A 22,757-nucleotide genomic window follows, 5' to 3' on the forward strand; every position below is an offset into this window, starting at 1 on the left:
GAAATTTTAGCTTTAAATAAAAGTAATTTGAATTTCAGCTGACTAATTATTTAAATTTGTAGTTTTATAGCTTTAAAAATTCAAGCACCTTAGACAACTATCTTCTAAAAATACGAGTATGAGTTCCCATAAATAATTTTTACTAACTGTAGAATTTGGAAAAATGTTATTTTAAGATGATTTAATTCAATCTATTAATTTTATAGAAGAATTATGCGTTTGAAACTTTCTTTTATAGCTTAACAAAAGAAGCAATTACTGCCGAAGGTTTAATATTAAAAATTTCAGGTTGATAAATGATTTATACTAGTGAAAAAAATGTAATGATATACATTATTATTCATATAATATATATAATATCTTAATATATAATATATTTTTTATATAGTGAGTCTAAAAATTAATAAACTAGGTGGTCCGTATAACATCTTACCTTCGTAAGTGCTAAAAATAAAACAGTATAGATTGAGCTACATAAGCTTGAAGTGTAAAATGTCGCATCTTTGATTGATAAATTAATACTTCTAAAAATACAAAAATATATACTTGAGGTTACGAAATAATAACTTAAGGTAGAGCATGGAACACATGGCGCTAATAAAAATTAACTTTTCCAAGTGTTGAAAATACACTTCAGGTTGATTTATAACAACCAGAAGTGTAAAATGGCACACCTTAGGTAGAAAAATATATACCTCTACAAGCATAAAATTAGATACCTGAGGTTGAAAAATAATTACCTGAGGTAGAACAAAATACATTTTGAGGTTGATTTTTATCAACCAGAAGTGTAAAAAGGCACACCACAGGTTGATAAATATAAGCCTCTACAAGCATAAAATTAGATACCTGAGATTGAAAAATAATTACCTGAGGTAGAACAAAATACACCTGAGGTTGATTTATAACAACCAGAAGTGTAAAACGACGCACCAATGGTTGATAAATATATACCTCTACAAGCATAAAACTATATACCTGAAGTTGAAAAGCAATTACCTGAAGTCGAATAAAATACACCTGAAGTTGATTTACAATAACCTGAAGTGTAAAATGGCACACCTTGGGTTGTTGAATAAATACTTCCACAAGTGTAAAAAAATATACTTCAGGCTGATAAGTAATAACCTATGGTTGAAAATGAAACACTTTAAAGTAATAAATATCTACCTCTCCACAGATGTAAAATTAAACACCTCAGGTTGAAACATATATACCTCTGGAGGTATATTTACGGTATATTTGAGGTATTCATTTGCACCCTTTTCAACCTTAAAGACGTATTTAAATAACAACCTTCTTTATACCTTTAAAATATACCGCGTTTATACCTCATTTATACCTCGATTTTTTCATAAGGGAGGACTTGTAAACCCATTAGGGTCAAAAATTCGGCTTAACATGGATAATACATTTCGTTAACTCAGAGCGGGTTGATTTTCCTCATTTATCTCACAAGATAAAGTATCACTGTATAAATTCCATTTAAGGCCCAATACTGAAACGATTTCTTTATAGTTATCTCCAGACAAGTTCAAAATTGAGGTTTCCTCATCATTATCTGGCCAAACAGCTGTGTTTGAAGCAGAGCAAATGATGTATCAGCAGCCAAGTAGAATAATTTAACACTATTGGCGAAGATTTTTTTCCACCAATTTGGTGCAGATAGTTGTTGTTGTTGTAGTTTATTTACGTCGCACTAGAGCTGCACAAGGGGCTATCGGCGACGGTATGGGAAACATCCCTGAGAATGATCCGAAGACATGCCATCACAATTTTGATCCTCTGCAGAGGGGATGGCACCCCTGTTTCGGTAGCCCGACGACCTGCTCGCGAAGTCGAGCACTTTACGGTAGAACAGCTTAACGAGGACCCTTACAGCACACCCTCTGTCCCTACGCAGACTAATCCAAGTGGTCACCCACCCGCACACTGACCGCAGCCAGTGATGCTTGACTTCGGTGATCTGCTGGGAGCCAAGTCTTAGCGATCAGTCCACTGCGGGACTTGGTGCAGATAGACATACCATGCTAAAATCATACTTACTATTAGCATTAAAATAATATAATTTACTTCCCTTCTTGTTTCATCTCATTGGTTTATCTGATGCTATTGGCAAATTTTATCCAATCAGAAAAGATGTTACGGCAGGTTTTAGAAGTACATCTTATTTTAGAAACATTACCTGAGAGATATAAGCAACAGTAACGAAAAAGCTTAGATGGATTCTGCAAATCAAACAACGCTTTTCGGTTTACAGCGTTTCTTACACGGATCATATTAAAATTAATTTCTTTATATTTATATTAATGTTATTAAGTAAGTATAATAAGTTAAAATTAAGGTGACGAAGATTTTGATAATTTTTTTCAGTATTATTAATTAGGTTTTGTTATATTAATCGTATATTTGCGATGAAATTTTTTTTTTTTATTAATGTGTTTTATTTAATCATATGTGTAATCCAACCCATCCACGTTCTTTCTATACTGTTTTACTCAATATTTGGGTATTATGTTCTCTATATACTTTAATAAGAATTATCTCCTCTATTAAAATATATTGTTGCATCGCATAGTGACTGATTTCTAATCCACTTTTATGTCGTTTTTTTTTCTGTTTTTTTTTTTAAAGAAGAGAGTAACTATTACGGTAAAATATTTTTATTACTAAACATTGTGAAAATTTTCTTTGTTATTTTGTTCTTCAGTATTGTTTGTTTGCAACAGTTTGTTAGTTTTTGTAACGCTAAATTTTATATTAAGTCATTCTTTTTAATTATTATAGGTGTGTTATTTAATCACCGGTGTTGATCAGCCCGTCGGTGTTTGTATTTCTGTCACAATTTACTATTTGCGTTTTTTTTTCGATTTAATTCCCTGTATTATGCTATCTGTAGAGATTTATCTGAAGAAATGTTTTTGCATATAAAATGCAAAAAGCCACAGATTCACATGGAACATTATTTAAAAGGTCCTTTTTTTTTGTTTGCATTTGATTTTTAAACATTTTTTAGTGAAATTTAAAATTTTTCTTCTATTTGGTTGATATAAATCAAATTAATTTTTATTAGTTTACTTTCTTCGAATTTGGTTTCATTGTCAAGCAAACTGTAAATATGCTTTAGGTGGCTGTCTAAAATTGTTAAAGGCTATAAAAGGGCTTCTAAACTTTGTAGATAAATTCTCATTGATTCATAGTCCTATATTTCCAGAGAAAAATGCCATGTTATATTATAAGTTGAAACTGTTTTTAAAAAAAAGTTTATGAAAGAGAAAGAAAGCTGATTTCAGAGAAAAAAGCAAATATTAATCTATGTTTATAAAAAGATAATGGGAAAATAAGCTAGAAGTGAACTAGCTTATAATTATTTTTTACAGAAATGATGAACTGAGTAGTAGCTATATGAATAATATAAAAATTAATAAACATAAATTACAAAGTTAAAGAAAACATGAAGGAAATGAATGCTAAAATGTGAATTCTTGAAAAGTAATGCTATACAGAAAATTATTGATTTTTTAAAAATAAAGCAGAGTTCTCCCTAAGAATAAAAAAAAAAAAAAAGGCAGGATGCTTCTTCACAAAATAAGGACTCTGAGATTTGGAAGGACACTTCACTTAACACTGTAAAAATTTATCAAATGTGTAATATTATGCAATAACTGAATTTTATCCTCAACAATTTTTAAATTGCCCTCTTATATTATATTATGTTTTTATTTCAAAAAATTGTACTCACTCATAATCAAAATAAGAGAAAAATTTGTAGTTTATGAAAAATAATTAAAAACATTCTAAAGATAACAAATGCTCAATAACTGTGCACAAATGTTTTTTTAAAAAGTAAATAAAATAAAAAAATTATTAATTGACAAATTTGAAAGCTTTTTTCTATAATTTAAACTGAAAATTATGAGACAATTAATATTAAAACACATTGACACATTTTTTTAGAAGAAGTTATTTATTTAAAAAATAGTTTTAAAATGTGAAATTATTAAAAAAATGTATATATATACTGAATAAAGTGAAATACCCCGATTAAAGAGAAACTTTAAAAAATTTAACCAGTTGAGATTAATACTTACAAAATAAATATTTGTAATAGTGATCAGAATTAAAACTATAAACATAGAAAATTTTACCACTGTGTAATTATTATTTAAACAGTAAATTATTTAAAAAAAAAGTGGAATATGAACAGTGGCGTAGCTAGGTAACCAAGGGCCCTGGGGCAAATTAAAAAATGGGGCCCCAATGCAATGTAAACTGATTAGGTTTTACAAATAAAAATATGAAATATACAAATACTTTAAAAATGCTAAGCTACTTAAGCTCTTTTTTGTGCACTGCTGGGCAGTTAATAAAAATATTAAACAGTAACAACATAAATTACAATTAATACTTGGTGTAGGTTTGGCTAATAAAACGAAATAGAGAAGATTCAAGGGCTTATCAAGGCAAAGGTCGGGTCTAACAACTGACTAAATAACAATTATATTTAAAAAAAATTTCTAGCTTTAGTTTTCGCAAAAGTATCAATGACTTCGTTTAAATCCAGGCTTGATGCGGTTTTGTTTTCAATTGTTATTAGCGATAAATGTCGGAATCGAGTTTGGCCCATATTATTTCTTAAGTAATTTTTTATTATTTTTAATTTGCTAAATGACCTTTCAGCTGCTGTAGAAGTGACAGGAATTGTAAAGAATAATAACATTGCTGTAAATACTTCCGTTAGGTCGCATTCTAGCACTCCATATTTGCTCATTATTTCCTTACATAATTGGTGAACAGTCCATGCTTGAGTTAGTTGAGGCAAAAGTAGGTGGTAAATATTAATAAATTGAAGTGAAAAACTAGGGCCTATTATATCTGAATATTTTCTTTGGAATTCGTCACGCTTTTGTAATAAAGTTGCTTCATCAACATGTAATAAAAATGTTGGTGTTAGAAAATCGAATATATGACAGACTGCACTCATACTAATAAAACGTGTATTGAATTGAGATATTACTGTGTCTAGTACATTATTGAAAATCTCAATTTTAAATATTTTTTCTCGGTTTGGAAATCGGTGATCAGCAGCTAATTCATCAAAATGTTTTTTTTAACTTTTCTTTGCCTTTTTTCTTGAAAATGGGTATCAATACCATATTTTCTTGCAGTTTCACTGGCTTTGCACTTGAATAATTCGAAATCATTTCTATAAATTTGCAACTTTGCTTTGGTCTCTGCTAAAACTTTACTCGCCTCACCCAAATTGATGTTGCATTTTTGTAAAGTTTTGGATGCATAATTGATGTCGTTCAATACACTGTGCATGAATTCGCAAAGCAACACGAACTCGAAATTTAGCATTTTTGTTTTAATACTCTCTGCTTCACTGCGCTCATCTTTATTAGGACTCTTTAGAACTATTTCTGATAATGCTTTGATAATATCAAAATAACGAAGTTTTATTGCAGATATCGTATTGGCCCTACTGGACCATCTAGTCGGATTCAGTTTTTTTAGAGTGGTGTCCGATTCGCCAGTGAATTTTGACAGTAGATCCCAACGTTTGATGTTGTTTCCGAAAAAGTTATACAAATCTTGCAACGTTGCGAAAAAAATCTGTATTTCCCCACAACTGCTAACGGCATCATTTATCACCAAATTTAAATTATGAGTGGCACAATGTACGTACTCTGCGTTAGGCTGGATATCCTTAATATGTTTTTATACACCATTATACACACCACTCATCACACTGGCTCCATCATAGCCTTGCCAAACACATTTTTTTAAATCAATATTTTTGTCGTTAAATAATGTTGTCACTTGGTTGACTGAATCTACTGCGCCATGTTTGATGCCTGCATAAAAGCCTAGAAACACTTCTTTTACTTCTATATCAATTGGCTGTCCATTTTCCGATCTGGTTATTACTGCATACCTCACAACAATGCTTAGCTGATCTACCTTCGATATGTCTTGTGCCGTATCCATAATGATGGCAAAAAACGGTGACGCTCGAATTTGTTCTAGTAGATGGATTTCGAGTTTAGTCCCGAAGCTCTCAATAATTTCATTTTGAATTGTTGCACTCAGATATCTTGTAGATCCTAAAAACATAAAAAAACACAATTTCAAAAAAGTCCTGATATTAAACAGTTAAAATTATAAACAAAATAAAACGATAAAAAAACTTAGAAATAATTATTATTACCTTTGGGCATATCCAAAACTTGCCGCAAAATATGATCATATCGGGCGACAAGCTCTACAAAGGACAGAAAATTTCCGTGGTATCCTTTCTGACTTAAGTCTTCTTGATGTCCTCTCAAAGCCAATGAACTCTTTGCTAGGGTAAGTATGATATCGAATAACCTTTGAAGAACCTTTTTCCAAACTGATTCTTCTTTGCGAATTTCATTTTCAAGTTCCTTGTCGATAGTATTAGTATCGTTTTTTTTCTTCCAAAATTCATGCACAGCACATGCTTCCGAATGGTTACTCGAACAACTGTGTTGTTTAATTCTTTCTGATAAATGCTTCCAATCTCGAATTCCTGTACACCAAACATTATTCCTTTGTGAAGCAAATAACCAGCAGGGCTGACAATAGGCAGCGTCTAGTATTCTGGAATAACACAACCTAAAACGATTTACTGGCCCATATTTAGAACACGAAACGTAGTACGATTTTGAAAAACACCTATTGTTCTGGTAGATGTCTGTTGGAAAAGGTCCTGAAGGCTGTAAAGACCCCATATCAAGAATTTGACGTTTTTCGTTATCACTTAATATCTTGTTCGTGAAGTTTCCCAAGTCATAAGAAGATTTGTCGTACACATTTTCGAAAAATGTAGAGGTCTGTGGTTCCTCCAAACCCTCCGCTCTTATGTGTGTCATGCAAACATCATCCACGTTCACATGATCGGCAGCGGAGGTATCTCCAACTGCAATAATTGTCGAATCTTCTTCAGTAGGCTTCTCAACCAACACTGCAGTTACCACATTATTTGAGTCAATAGAAATATTTAGGCCAGATGTACTTGCAGAAGGCTGACTAAAAAACTTGTCAATTTTTGTTTACTATCTTCTCTCTTTTGGTATTGTTTGCGTTTAAATGCACCACTGGGTTTCTTCTTTTTATCCATAATTTTAGTTTTCTAATTTATTTAAATAATACAATATTAGATTGTGCTCGAGTAGGTAGGTACTCACTGTTCACTGACGACGTTAAAAGTAAAATAAAAGGAAAGAGAAACACAATGATACGCTACAAGTGTCGTTGGGGAATCCCTTGAAAACAAATTATCACCGTTAGAGTTAAAACATTTAACGGTGGAGACTGTAATGGTTGGCAACTGTTTGGCGACTTCTTAAGGCGCACTTGGCGCATTTTGTCATCCCGTCGGAGAGATGCGGGAGAGAGAAAGGTAGATGTATGTTTGATATAATCGGGAGAGGGTCTCCCTTGGTATTCTAAGAGCTGGAAGCTCTTACTGGAAAACAATGCCTATTTCTTTTGTTTTTAAATAAAGTTAAGTTTTATTGTTTTAAAAATCTGGTCTGCTTATTTATTGGAAAGGAAAGACATTACAGAGATCATGAATGATCTCCTGCCCGCGGACCTGAATTAATGTACCTACTGCAGGTGACTTGCATTTTTTCACGATATTTCGCGTTATACAATGAGCTGTAGCCGAAATTTATAGATTTGACACGATTTATTGACTTAACGGACATCAATATGAGTGGTAAAATCAAATAAAATTGAACCACTATATTAACCAGTACAAGAAAGTTTATTGACATTAGCTTACTTACTCCTGATACAGCATAAATTTTTTAACCGTTCTCGAAAAAAAAAATCTTAACTCGAATTCACAATAAAACGCACATCGATGAATAATAAAACGCACATATCACTATCCGTCAAATTGACAACACTGCCAACCTACAGAAAGAATTTAGGAGAATTCCCTAGGCATAACATTTGAATTTCTCTCAACTGAGTTGTCATGATAAAAGTGGGGTTGCAACCTGTCATATTTATTTTGAAAATGGGAGAAATTTCCAAAAGTTCAGTTCGATCGAGATTTCTGGTAAGGATTCAAGGGCCCCCTGAGCTTGAGGGCCCCGGGGCACTGCCCCGCCTAGCCCCTAGGTAGCTACGCCACTGAATATGAATATAAGGACAGTGTTTTTAAAGGAAGGAGATTTATTTTTGCAAAATGGGCAGGCAGGACGGGCCGTCCTTCTAAAAATGTTCAGGGCGAGCACTGAAAAAGCAGATTTCTTCTTAAGTCCAGTTTTTAGAAAAGTTATGAAGATGAAAGAAGAAAAACTATAATTTATCTATAACAAATATTAAATTGAAAAAGACTGACAAATAAACGGACAAAGACTTCATGGGAGTTTGGGTATAGCATTTTGCGAGCCTTTTTAAATATAAAATTTTTATATTTAGTCAGTCTGACATGTATAACTAAGATGGCGCTATACCGCAGGAGAAACTTTTGGTGGCAAATTCTGTTTCTCCTCCTTTGGTTTTTTAATTCTGTAAATTCTGTTTCTTCTCCATTGGTAGTTTAGATAAAAGTTAGTTTGGGAAAACATAGAATAAACCATAAGCTTTGAAATACAGATTTTTTTTAAAATTATCTAAATGCAAACCTCTATCTAAATGTAACCTCTTCAGGACATAATTTATTTTATGTAATCCTTCCATAAGTTGTTTGCATTTTAATATTTTAAAAAAAAAATTTCAGAATTCAAAATTTCATGGTTTACTCTAGGTTTTTCCTGAACTCACTTTTCTCTAAATATTAAACCATTTATGTAGGGTAAAGAAATTTTGCCATGATGGGTTTCTCCTGTCATATATCCCAGTAACACCAAAGAAACACTTACAGAACAACAAGAGTATGAAATTTTTAAATATATATAATAAAATAGACATATCAAGGATGGCCTTAACGGAACACCCTGTATATTATACTTTTATAAAATAATGAATTTGTAAGTTGTTTTCTTTACTCTCTCATTTCTATTAAGATCTTCAGTTTAAATATCCTTCTTTAATTTTTTATAACCACATCAAATGGCACACCACAATAGAATTAAAGTTTGTCATCAGTTTTATAATTTTATTCAGTTAGAATTTTCATTTGAACAATTTAGATTTTTTGCAGATAGAAATATTTTTTTGATATATGCAGTAGGGAACCGATTATCCGGAACGATCGGGACCATCGCTATTCCGGATAACTGATTTTTCCGGTTTTCTGAATCGCTACAAAAAGCCGTTTTTTTTTTTATTGTTAAACCCAACTAAAAAAAAAAAAATATTAGGAAATAATCTTAAAAAGAAGAAAAAACGATGAAGTAATACAGTAATGATTATTTCTAAAATGATGGTATGGTAAACATCTTTCAAAAAAGAAAGAAAAATCCTAAAATCTTATGAGGAAAAAAAATTTTATTTAAAAAAATGGTGGGAAATTTATCGAATTTCGTTCCGGTTTTTTGGTTTTCCGGTTTTCTGGTTTCCGGATAACGGGTTCTGTACTGTATATATATATATATATATATATATATATATATATTATGAAATGTAACGTTTTGAACAGAACTATTTTTTCCTTCCTAAATTAAAGATCAATTTTAAAATAAAACAAAGCCACTCACTTGAAGATGAGGGAAGGATGAATTCTGTATATGTACTTTTTTTTCAACATTGGATAATAAGTGGACATTTGAAACATCCGAGTATCTTCTTAAAGCAGATGATTATGTCAACTAATTATAATCTCTTTTTTACCTTGGTGATCACATAGTAAACAAAATTAACCCATTTGAAATGTAGGAAGGAATTTAAAAATTTAGAATTTGTAGTTTAAAATATTTTAAATAATATTTAAACAAATTTTGATCAAGTTGGAAGAGGGGAGTCTGGGAAGGGGTTAAAACTGAAAATTATGTGACAATGAATATTTAAATGTGTCTTTTTTTTTTAAAAAAAAGGTATTTATTTAAAAAGTAATTTTGGCATTAAGAAACTTATAAAACTAGTTTTGGAGAGTGACGCATAATTTTAATTTCCGTCTAATTTCTTATAAACAATTCCAATTGCTAGTATAAAGTATAAATTTTGCCTAGTGTTAAGACATAAATTAATGCATAAAAAATACTGTTGTATACCAAGTGTTATCTCAAAATAAAGATAGTAATATCACTTTTCACTTAATTTTTGAGGAGGGAAATTTAAGATTAAAGGACAAATTTCAAAACTGAGAATATATTTGCCAACTACTGTTGATTTTATAACAAAAATTATATTACAATCCATATATTGTAGTAAAAAACCCCCATTACAACAACTCTTCCATTATACAATTTTATTTTAACATTCAATAGAATGTTCTTACACGATTTTAAAATCGAGCATCGAGATTCCTGTTTACACGATTTTAAAAATAAATGTCGAGATTCATTTTCATGTGACCTAGAAATCACACATTGAGATTCAAATTCACACAATTTAAGTAAATAAATTATTGCATCAATATTTTTATGAAAACTTTGCTAACATTCTAAGAATAAATGCTTCCTATATACACTTTTTTCTAGTTAAATTTTAGGTATTTTTTCAATTATTTAAAAAGTATTTTTGTGCATAACAATTTGATTAATTGGATTTCTATTTTCAGCTTCTTTGTTTTTTATTAAACTCATCCTTGTTTTATGACTCAATGTAAAGTTCTATAAAAATTAAGCATTTTTAAAAAAATTCGCGTTTTTTAAGCGAGTTTTGTCATAATGAGATGACGAAAAAAGGATTGAAACTAGTTATGAGAGTTAACTAATGTGTGCAGTAAGTTTTTTAAATTGAGTTTTTTTCATTTTCTAAGTCTGCTTATGAGGGAATGTATAATAGTCACGATGCACTGGAAATATACATATAAGCAGAAGTGCAAATAATTCTCAGTGTCTAATATTTCCTATGAATAAAATTTCTTTTTAGATTAGAGAAGTCCCTCAAAAATTTTAGCTTTTTTTAGTATAATAACTTTTTGAAAATATTTTTGGAAAGTAAAGACAATTTTTTTACAGATTATTAATTAGCTACAGCAATTAGCTGCCATTCCATTTGAAATCCACGTGGTTTGGTAAATTTTTTGTTTAAGTTATTACTATGGAAATTTTCATAGTATTTAAAATCCTATGTTTTAGTACAATATTTCGTCATTCAAACTTTTAATTTCCTAATTGTTGAAGCACTTTTTTATGCACTTGATTAATGATGATTTAACAGTGAATCCAAGTGGTTTTATTGATCTTATTTTCAACTGTTATTGGTACAGATTTCGTAATTGTTTTTAAAATTTTTATACCTTTTTTGATATAATGCTATTACGATCCAGGGATTTTTAACCATGCCTTTGAATGATCACTTCATGATGTGCTTTAACAATGACAATTCTATCATTAATCTGCATTTTCTTCAGGTACATAATTTTTTTTCCTGCTGCCATGAACTGTTGCCATAGTCACAAATCTTCAGATTTTGCTTCAATAATATCTAAATCTTTTGGCTATGTATCATCTGAAATCAAATAAAAATCACACAAAATGTGAAAAATCTGTATAAAAATCATAAATAGTTTAAATAAGTGATAAAGTAGAGGATTGTCATCCCTGTGATAATCAGAATTTAGACCTGTTTTTATATAAACATTACATATAGCACTGCAGTTAGCAATAAATATCCTCTTTTTATATAGTTATGTATTGTATAAGCATATATATGTCTTATCATTTTTAGCGATTATTTTAACCTCAAACACACTATTTATTTTTGGAGATAAAGTGTAATTATAAATTTTTATTTTATAGAAATTTCGTTATGTCAAGAGCCGCTAATGGCCCATCTGCATTAGAAAATGTTAGCTTAGATCAAGATATGAGTGAAGTTCCCTCTTTGAATGAGAGCCAAGATGCTGTTCATTCTGGTTCCCCATCACACATTCCTCTGCAACGTACCGCAATACCACCATCTTCATTACCAACTACATCGTCATGGCAAACTCCTTGTAAATATAAATCTTGTTTACCTTTATTTTGTTTAAATGCTTTTATTTAAATAAATCAATTCTACAATTCCTCTCAACTCCACTAAATAATGCTTAGCATCGAGTATATAATGAAAACTACATGTAAGGAGAAGAGTTGTAAGTAACCTGGCTTTAAAGAGCTTACTTGATTTTTTTAAACAAACTTTTAAGAATATCTACATTGTAGAAACTGCCATCTCTTAATTAACTTAAATAATAGACAAAATGATAAATTCTGAAATTACACTCTTAAGTAATGGAAATTTAACCTTAGACTGTAAATATATGTAGGTCTTGAAACTTATTCAAGGTTGTTGTTCTTTTATTTTGCATTCTTTTTATCAATTGTAAATCTCTTTTCTGAAGGTACTAAAAATATTATCCAAACTCAAATGCCTGCAAGAGAGATTTTTTTTTGTACTCATTTTAATACTTTCTCAAAAATGGAAAGAAGCTAGTTGTAAAATCAAATGCTTTATTTGTCTTGAATATCCAATCTACGAGGCTAATTTAAAAGCGTTATTTATTCTATAGGTTTATAACATTTTTAAAAAAGTTGTAGTATCTACTCTCATTTTTTTTTTTTGAACTTTTGTTCCATATGTATACATATGATTATTTTATAGTAAATAATGCTGTAAGAAGCCCTAGTCCAGCTTTAAATGGTGATGAAAACAAAGCACAAGTTACTAAGCCTGGTCATTCTAAAATTGATTCAATCAAGCAATGGAGTATTTCAACCTATAAATGCACTCGTCAGATTTTATCAGAAAAATTGGGAAAGGTAAGTTATCTTAATAATCACTCCTCCTTTATGGAAAAGTTTCGGTCATGCTTTTATTTTCTTTTAAAAAAATCCTATATTGTTAAAAATGTGATGATTTATAATCTCATAGAATCAAGTAAGAAGTTTCAATAATAGTTTTGCTGTTATTGATGTGAGTTGTAATTTTAAGTGCAACAACTCCAGGTAATTCCTCTTCTATTACAATTTTCTTTTAAAAGTCTGCAGCATCATTTGCATTTATTGATTCGCCCATTGGTATAGAATAAAACACAAAATTCTTACCTTTGCATTTGAGTGTACTGAATATTTTTATTGCTTCACATCTCACTATTGTCACATTAGACAAGATGGTATTCAAAATAGTAAGTAAATTAAATGCATACTCAAGATATTTTTTTGCAAATGCTGCATCATTACAGGGCTTTTAAGTGTTTTAATAATGTTTGGCTATTATTTAGTTAGCATGAATACTGCTGACTATTGGGGAGAATAAGGAGTTAGTCAAGTTTTTTTGTAAATTTTTAGATCTGAAAATAAGTTACCTATTTTGATCCAATCTAAAATTCTTTGAACTGTGTTTATCAGAATGCAGTGGAGTACATAGACTTAGGTGCACCCCTTCGCAAGATTTATAAATACACCGCCCTACCTTAGACTGTTTTCTAAAATTATAATATAAAACAAAAACACCATGAAGATACATTTGGGTATTTATAATCATTTATTTTATTTTAATTTATACTAATTTATCTACTTTAATTTGGGCATTTTAATTTAAATTATTTTAATTTTAATGAATAAGGAATTAATAATTGCGATGGAAAGGCAGAATTTAGAAAAGTACTAAATTGGAACATTGTATACACTTATCACATTAAAATGAAATTCATCTTAATAATACGAGAAAATAACTCACTATCTTAAAATAATTATATTCAAACTTTAGTTAAGAGTTATTATTTGTGAAGTGAAATAGGAAAAAATATCTTATAAAAGAAAAAAGAAATATTGTGATTCAAATTGTTGGGGTAGCAACCTTTTCTTGAATGAAGAGCTGCACCCAAGTACCTAGATATGTTGATGAAAATTATGATAATTTCATAAATATTAGTGTTTCAGACGCAATTATTTATATCAGACAACTTAGTAAAATATTTGCATAAAATTAAATTCTTTTAAATGTTAAAATTCATTCAAAACTAAAGAATATCAAGCAGATACTTTTAAAAAAAGAAATTTCTTTTTATCGAAAAACAGATTTGTTGAAAAAAATTTAAAGATGGAGAGGGGGAATAATGGTTTGTTATCATATCCCACAACACAAAATTTTATTTTGAAATAAATTACTTTAAATGTTCTCAAATAAAAGTAAAAAATAAAAAATAGATAAATATTTTATTGAGTAACATAAATGCAAAATAAATATTTTAATTAAGAAATTGTATGTGTTTTAAAATTAAATAGCGTTATTTACGCCACTGTCAGAATGCATATTGATGTTGTATTTTTCGTAGTACTATACTCTCATCGCAAATAAGGTGAACTGCCTTATTAGAGGGCTCAATTTTTCTTCAAAATAATCACTCTTTTTTGTAGCTTTCCTTACTATCTAGACTCATTCAAAGAGAAAATACCACTGAAATGAATAAATTAAACAACTTAATTGAAATTAAATGTTAAACCCTTTTTATTACACTAGGCATTTAAAAGCCATTGCAGTTCTGTTTTGTTTTATTTACATTAGTTTACTTTAAAACAGCTTGTATAAAAGCATATCTTTGTGAGCTGTGTAATTTGAGATGAAACTTAATTGCATATTTTGTCACTTTATTACTCAATTTGATTTAAATAAAACACTAAATCGATATCCTTGAATCTTCTTTATTAGTATCAGCTATGAATTTTATACTTTTAGTTATTTCGGGAAATAATTGTCTTTCAGTAGACTTTGTTTTATTTTTGAATAGGTGTTTTAAACTGATAAATACCCAAAATACCACTATTGAATACCCGAAATACCAATATTGAAGACCCTTAATCTAATGCTTTCTGCAGCATTTTCTGATTACTTGGTTTTCTCTTACATAATTTGTTGATAATCTTAAACAATGGATTTTAAATAATATAACTTCACACTTTTAATTTAAAATAATCTCAATAAGAGTTAAAAATAGTTAAAATTAAAGATGTCAAGAGTTTGTGGAGACTTTGACTTAACGTTGATTCTGTTGCTAAAGGTACACATAGATTTTTAAAGTAGGCATAAAGACATCTTGGGTGTTAGGATTTTCCAGAGTATCAGTAACAACTTACAGAAAAGAATCTTATTACTTCAATAATTTTCTTGCTTCGTATCTAAAAATAATATTCATTTTTAACTCTAAGGTAAAAAAATATTTAACTTGGTAAACCAACTAAAAAAATTTTTTTAACCAAATTTCTTATGAAAGCAAACAAAATTCTCTCCTTTTGCTTTTCAAAGTTTAGTGTGTTTCTTTTGAATTTGTAACAAATTTTATTGAAATTTTGTGCTTTTAATTCATCATGAACATAATGTTACTCAAGTTGCATTTTTAAAAAAATATAACTTGCTTAAGAACCTTTTTAATTATAATGCGTGGAAAAACAAAAACTTTTTTAACTCCTGGTCAATCATTATTGAGGTCAATATGAACAAAAGGAAATTTGAAATTTTCAAAAACTATTTTATTTGAAGAATAATAAACTAAGTTAAAGTTTATTTCTAAGAAAAGGTGTATGCATTTTACTCCCGCTTAATCATTTTTGATGACCAGGAAGGAGATTTGTCCACTTTTTAACCAGTTTCCACTTTTTTTTTATTACCCCTTAATGTATTTAACTTTATTTTTAAAAATTCTGATTTTTTTCACTGATTCACATTTTTTTTATCTTAAAACTTTCCTTTTTGATTTCCAAACATTTAGCTGTTTAAAATAAAATAACTGTATTTATTCCAATTTTCTAAAGAAAGCAAAAAATTCTAGTGTTTTAAATACCCCCAATGAATGCCATTTTTTAAAACTGAAAGTCAGATTACCCAAGTGTTAGCAGTTCTAAACTGTATCTAGTGTGTGGAGCCACCACTGGCAACTATTTGCTGCTATGATCGAGACGTTAAGATCTTTTCGATGGTTTAAGATCTGTGGCTTTTATCAAGGCATCTATGGCTATTAAAAAGCTGAAAAGTGACTATTATTAGTTGTCAAATATATTATAAAAATATTGTTGCCAAACTAGCGAGTCAGAAAAATCTAGTTAAATAATTCATATAAGGATGTTATACTATTACTCCGCCTATTAATGTAGCTGATTTGGGTATGTAAGCCTTTCCATTTATTTGTTTTCTTAAAAAATAGTAATTTGTTAAAAAAGAAATTAATTGCATCTTGAATCTCATCTTATGTACATCTTTTAGTAGCGTATGCATATAATGAATTAATAATTTAATGTAATTAAATGAAGTTATGTTTCATTTTTAAGCTCTTTATTATAGCTTCTCACATATGCACATTTTTTTTCTCCATTCTCACCTACGTCTGTGCATATATGAAAGGGCATGTATGTTAAGGACAGTCATTACCAAACACTGTGCATTGTTATGTTTATCACAATGCTATGTTTATTTTAATCATATTTGTTTAATTTAGAGTTCTATGATTAATTTGCAGGGGACTCGAACTATTGATGCTGAGATGGAAGCACAAATTGAATTATTGCGAGATACTCAAAGCAAATACTTGAATATTTTGAGACTAGCCCGGGCACTTACTAGTCATTTTTATAATGTTGTTCATACACAACATTCTTTGGGAGAAGCCTTTTCAGAGTTATCTCACAAGTCACCTGAGTTGCAAGAGGAATTTTTATATAATGCTGATACTCAAAGAAGCTTAAGTAAAAATGGTGAAAACCTGCTTGGGGCGTTAAAGTTCTTTGTTTCTAGTTTAAATACCCTTTGTAACAAAACTATGGATGACACTCTTCTTACTGTAAAACAGTATGAAAGTGCAAGGTATGTATTATTTAATTTCATTTAAAAATTTTTTTTTGTGTGTTCCTAATCACTATAATTGGTAAAACCAGGGTTTTGTTTTTAAAATTTTGAGAAAATAATAATTTTTTAATATTAAAGTTGAAAATATTATTTCACACAAAAAACTATATTGTACAGTGGTATGTCTTAATTCAGACTAAGTTAATCCCTTCCCTTTTTGAAGTTCATTTACTACTATTTTATAAAACCTTTGAATCAAAAGAAATTTTTTGAAAATATGTCCAAAAGAGAAACCACACAATCCCATAGAGATAAAAATCACATTGTTTGATTTTGAATCGCAATGTTTGATTTTAAGGTGGAAATGAGCAGCCAATAGGAGATGAGCAGATCACTATAACAGGGTTTTGTAGCCCTGTGATAGCAATCATAAATATCACGCTCGTAAAAGAATAATTGTCAGTTTCTTTGCTCTTATTATTTCTGTTCTTTGAAATTAATAATCATAGATTCTTCATAAATTTGAAATTGGCGACCCCCCCCCCCCCCCGTTTGACCACGGCTGCTCTACTGTACTATAAATTTAACTAAGAATTTTGAACCTTATAAAATCTTTTGCCTTTTAAGTAATTTCTTTTGTAATTTTAAATATTGGAATTGGCAGGTATGGTGGTTAATGATGAAGTTTTTTTGTTTGAAATTCGTTAAATTATTGGGTGAAACCCATGAGTTTTGTTTTTGGTATTTTAATATGTGACTATTTCATACATAATGCACGCATGTAGTAGGTAGACGGAATAATGAATTTTTATTGATATTGATGCACATGACTTTTAATTTTTCATGCTTTTAAGATTTTATTAATGTTTTTTGTTGATCAATATTATTCTTATGTTTGTTTTACTGATTCATTGTATAGCTGCAAGCCATATTTTTTACAATGGTTCTTATTGATCAAGAAATTTTTTCCTCTTAAACTAAACATGAATTCTGTTTGATGGACCAATGAAATTGAAAGTAGGTGAATGGAAATTTTGAAAAACCGTCTTCAAATTTCATCTGAAAATCAGGCTGGTTTCGATGTTTTTAATCCAGCTTTCCTCAATGATGAATAATCATATTTTAATAAAATTTTTTCCTGCTTGCATATTAATTTTTGGCCCTTTGTGCATACATTTTTTAAAACTTCATTTTGAAAAGAATTTTAAAATATATTCAATCTAATAATAATGAAGCACCTTGCATGCATTGAATGAGTTACAATAATTTTAAAAACATTTGTTTATGAAAGCTATTTCATTTAATGTATTACTACTCTTTTAGATTAGAATATGATGCCTACAGGAATGATCTTGAAGAATTAATGCAGAATAATCAAGGGAATGTTATGTCATCTAAAGTTGATGAAACGAAAAAGAATTATATAGCCCATAAAGAAAAATATGAAAAGCTTCGAGCAGATGTTTCAATAAAAATGAAATTTTTAGAAGAAAACAAGGTGAGACTTTTCTTTTATAAAAATGTATGTACATTTTTATTTTAAATAATGACAAAAACTAATTTTCCTTGAGTTATCAAATAGATACCTGACTATTATAAATGTAACAATTGTTTGAGTGCATTACAATTATGTCTAAAATTAATGAGATTTGCCCTATTGCTATACTTTGAGTGGAGTTAGCTTAAAATGTTCTATTTTTCATACATACAAGACAACAAACAAATAAAAATTAAGTGCTTCATTTGTACTCTTGTTTTTAAATGAAACATTGATTACATTTAAATGCTGTAATGTAATCCATTTTAAAACTAATGCATATTTGACAAGATTATATCGTATTTGTAGCCTTGTTCGGCAAGTAAAAATAAGTCGGAACCTATGCTAGACATCACAGAGTCCTGCGCAAAACATTTTGCAAGGCCTTTTGACTCTTCTCTTTCTATGGAGCCTTTTGTTCACTGTTAGGTTTTGCCTAAATTATTGAAATAAATCATGGTTAATTTAATTATATATATATATATATATTTAATTAAAAATGAGCATGTTAATTTTTTTAAAATTTTATCTTATCAAATTTTTAATATTGTTTAAGCTTTATTAATGTTTTTTCAGGTACAGGACCTATGAAGTAAAAATGAGTAATTGTGTGGATTTTAATAATTTAATAATTGAGTAATTGTAAGGATTTTAATAATTTGTATTGTGTTTAAATAATCAACTAAAAATATTCAAATACTGATAGTGCTCTAAATCTATGGTTTATATTTTTATGAATAGTTCTCTTGTGCAAGCAGGAGTGATTGTATTTTGGGTTTTTCGTATCTTTCCAGGTCTATAAGCTAAAAACAGGGCGTTTGATTTTTTTTGGAATTCTGCATTAAAACTTATAAGTTTTTTTTTTACCGCACTCTAAAGTTTAAAGTAAGAGTTAAGATTTAAAGTAAGGATTAAGAGTTCTGCATTCTAAAATTTAAAACTTTTGCTAAATCGCGTTGAGACATTTATATATACGCGATTCTTCCGCCAATTCGATTTTTTCTTCTTCTTTTGTTTAATACTTGAAACTATGCTGGAATCCACTAATATTGCAATTTATATTCACACAATTTTAATATCAAACATGAATTTTCATATTTACTTGATTTTAAAGTAAAGTATATTTATACATATATATATGTATTTTTACCTTCTTCAATCATATCGTATTGAGTTGGATATTTTGTTTTGTGATAGTTTTTTCTACTTCTAAAATATAAATTATTATGTTTATAGTCTTTTAATTAAAGTGCAGTTTCATTTAATAATAGTGCTTATTTGTGCAAGTAAAAAAAAAGTTGTATCTTTATATTGCAACAGTGGCTATTAAACAATAATTTATACTAATCATTGAATTAATCATAATTTTAAAAAAATGTGTATAAAACTTGAAAGAAAATGAATCTAAAATAAGAAAGAAATTAAGCATTTTTTAAGTTTTTTTTACAAAAACATTCTCTTGAATTGCAAAAAATTATAAAGTTGAAAGTCTTCAAAAATTATGGTTAGAAGTTAGAATAATACCTATATTTTTATCCTATATTAAATATTATTGTTTACCCTTATTAGAGGCAAGAGATTGACACTTTGACTGAGGGAACAGCTTTGTTATTTCAGTTTCAATTCTGTGAAGGAAAAAAAAGTAGAAAATGTCATATTTAGCAAGGCTGTAAACTCCCTGGTAAAGAGAAAAAATTGGTTGCAAAATCATTTTATTTGTAGCTTGTAACTCACTGCCTATTTTTTCTAGAAGTTTCTGTAATTTCTAATAAGTCATACTGGCCACATGTATTTTACTCTTTACGAAAACAAGCTCGATTTGATTAAGTTTTAATATCAGTTATCAATCTTTCTTGGAAACTAGCATTTTTATATTCAGTTTCCTTAGTATGAATTCTCCATTACCTAGTTGACATCTTAGTATAAAACTGTACAATCTAAAATCTAGCTTCCTTCAATTGGTTTTATTATGCTGACCCATTTTTAGGTTTGATGCCAAACAAAATAAGCAATTATTGTTTGTGTGCAGTATGGATATGTATGTGAAGGACAATATATCATCATGTAAAATTTCTAACTCTGCTCAGTCTTGCTGTTATAGAAAAAAACACATGAAATACTATTTTCATATAATTGAAATCAAATTAATTATGTACATTTCTCATTTTCTTTGAAAAAATTTGCAATCAGCTAATAGTAGTTTTTGCTGTGAAATTTAATAAATACATTTCTTCTAAGTAATGAGTTTAATTTTAATTAACCTTTTATTGCATAAACTTGATAAGTTAGTATCTAAAAGTTTCTTTACACAGCTATTTGTTGAAATCATGTCTTAAGAAAGTAAATGTGTTATTTTAGTGTTTTATGTTTTTGTTGCAGGTTAAAGTCATGCATAAACAATTGCTTCTTTTTCATAATGCTGTTTCAGCCTATTTCTCTGGAAATCAAAGCTTGTTAGAATCAACACTGAAACAGTTTAATGTAAAACTCAAAAGTCCAAATGCAAACTCACCATCTTGGCTAGAGCAATAGTATGAAGGAACTGTGTGCTCTTGCACAGGCTTTATAATGTGCCTCAACTGGAGCTCCATTTTGCACCAATGTAGAGTTTCTGTTTGTGATTTTAATTTGAATGCTTCTTACATATAAATGTGTAATAAAACTGCAATATAACTTGGTGCCTTTGATTTAGAATGGAAATTCAAACTAATTGATTTTTCCTACATATATCTTGATCTTTATGACAGAATTTGTTTTAATTATCTGAGATAATGTCTAAAAAATTGATAATTTATTATATTTTTCAGTATTGTAATGCATATATTTTATTTATGAAAATTATTTTTAAAATTGTTTACTTGAATCTGTTATTGTTATCAATAATATGCACTTTTCTGTTTTATATACTAAATTTTTATTTTGTTATTTTAAAAATTTATTGAGGTATTCTTTTTTTATGTTTATTGATTTTTATTGTTGAATTGTATATTTACTTACCTATAGATAGCATGTATTAAAAAAAGAAACTTTTTGAAAGTTCATAACATGTTATTTTTTAGAAGTGAAATAGAATCATAACATTATCACTTATTATGAGAGATATTGAATGTCTAAAAGCAGAAATATGAATAACGATACACTCAGTTGAAAAACAAATGACTTTTCAATATTTTTAAAACATCTATTCAATGATAGTGCAAAAGAAAACTTTCATTCTGTCCCAACAACTTCACTCCCTAATTTTTATTATATTTTTCATGCTAAGTTTAATAAAAATATTTTTTTCTATCGTGTAAAGGCCTTACATTTTATATTAGAATGTGCACTGAAGAGTTAAAACATTTACCTATGTGTCTATAGTTTAACATGTCCTTGCATACTTTTTCCCTGGAAGTTCAATCTTCAGAGATCAGCAGTTATATGCTGTTGTTGACTACGATTGATTTGACTTGATGGAACTTGCAAAATATTTATAAAATTATATTGAAGGTTACTCAAAAAACTCCAAATATTTTAGCCTTATATGATGTCTTCAAAATTGCATAAATAATACAAGCCCAATCAAAATCTTGTATTTTTCACCCTTTCATACCTGGCAGGATAAGTAAGTGTAAAAAATATCTGCTCTATCAGAAATTTTACATGCCTGAGCATTGTCTGGCATTTTAATTTTTGAGCCCTAATAATGAGTTTAACCAAAAAGTTATGAGTGATTATTTTATTGATGTATACAGGGGTGATTCTGAGCCAAAGTCAAAATTCTGGAAAATTTCTTGAGTTAAGAAAAAAAAAGTTTAAATTGAAAAATTATAAAAAATTTTTAACAAGGTTTTCTTCCTTTTTCTCAATATTTCTTAGTTTACTTAAAATATATTGAAAATTTTACCTATATCATTTACACATACCTATGATGACCTGGAGAAGTAATTAAAATTTACAAATATGTCTTTCCTTCTTGAGTTTATGATTATAATAACTATTTACTGATAAAAAATGAATATTTATCTTGAATATAAGCTTATAAAGTATCTGGCTCTAACTTACAAATAAAATAAACTGTGTTTTTAAGTTTCACCTTTGAAAATTTGATTTCCGGAAACTTCTGTGATCATGATTTTTTTAAACTTCCGGATTTTTCCCAGAGCACCATCAGCCCTGTGTATAATAGTTGGGATTGTAATAAAAGTTTTTATGTGCAAGTATTAATCAGGAAAAATAACAAATACAAGGCGATTTCAATAGCATTACAAAAATATCACATTTTTGGTTAACAAGATAAGAAAAAATTTCTAAGCACTTGTTCCAATGTTTT

The 22,757-nt window shown here is 28.7% G+C and overlaps 1 protein-coding gene across 3 annotated transcripts; it reads left to right on the forward strand.

The window, feature by feature from the left end:
• Positions 1–1,997: 1,997 nt before the first annotated feature.
• Arfip (ADP ribosylation factor interacting protein arfaptin) lies at positions 1,998–21,742 on the forward strand. 3 transcript variants are annotated; one of them, XM_016052853.5, is made up of 6 exons: positions 1,998–2,319; positions 11,889–12,085; positions 12,733–12,890; positions 16,583–16,926; positions 18,232–18,406; positions 20,825–21,742. In XM_016052853.5, the coding sequence occupies exons 2-6, from the start codon at positions 11,899–11,901 to the stop codon at positions 20,975–20,977; spliced, it is 1,017 nt and encodes a 338-aa protein (XP_015908339.1). In that variant the 5' UTR covers positions 1,998–2,319; positions 11,889–11,898; the 3' UTR covers positions 20,978–21,742. The 3 variants fall into 3 exon arrangements, with proteins under 3 accessions (XP_015908339.1, XP_015908340.1, XP_042904114.1); XM_016052854.5 differs by lacking the exon at positions 1,998–2,319 and adding an exon at positions 2,441–2,652; XM_043048180.3 differs by lacking the exon at positions 1,998–2,319 and adding an exon at positions 2,714–2,973.
• The last annotated feature ends 1,015 nt before the right edge of the window (positions 21,743–22,757 follow it).

The sequence above is a fragment of the Parasteatoda tepidariorum genome, chromosome 11, assembly GCF_982258835.1.
Source record: "Parasteatoda tepidariorum strain Cologne lab strain chromosome 11, Ptep-v5.0, whole genome shotgun sequence".
NCBI classification, from domain to species: Eukaryota; Metazoa; Arthropoda; class Arachnida; order Araneae; family Theridiidae; genus Parasteatoda; species Parasteatoda tepidariorum.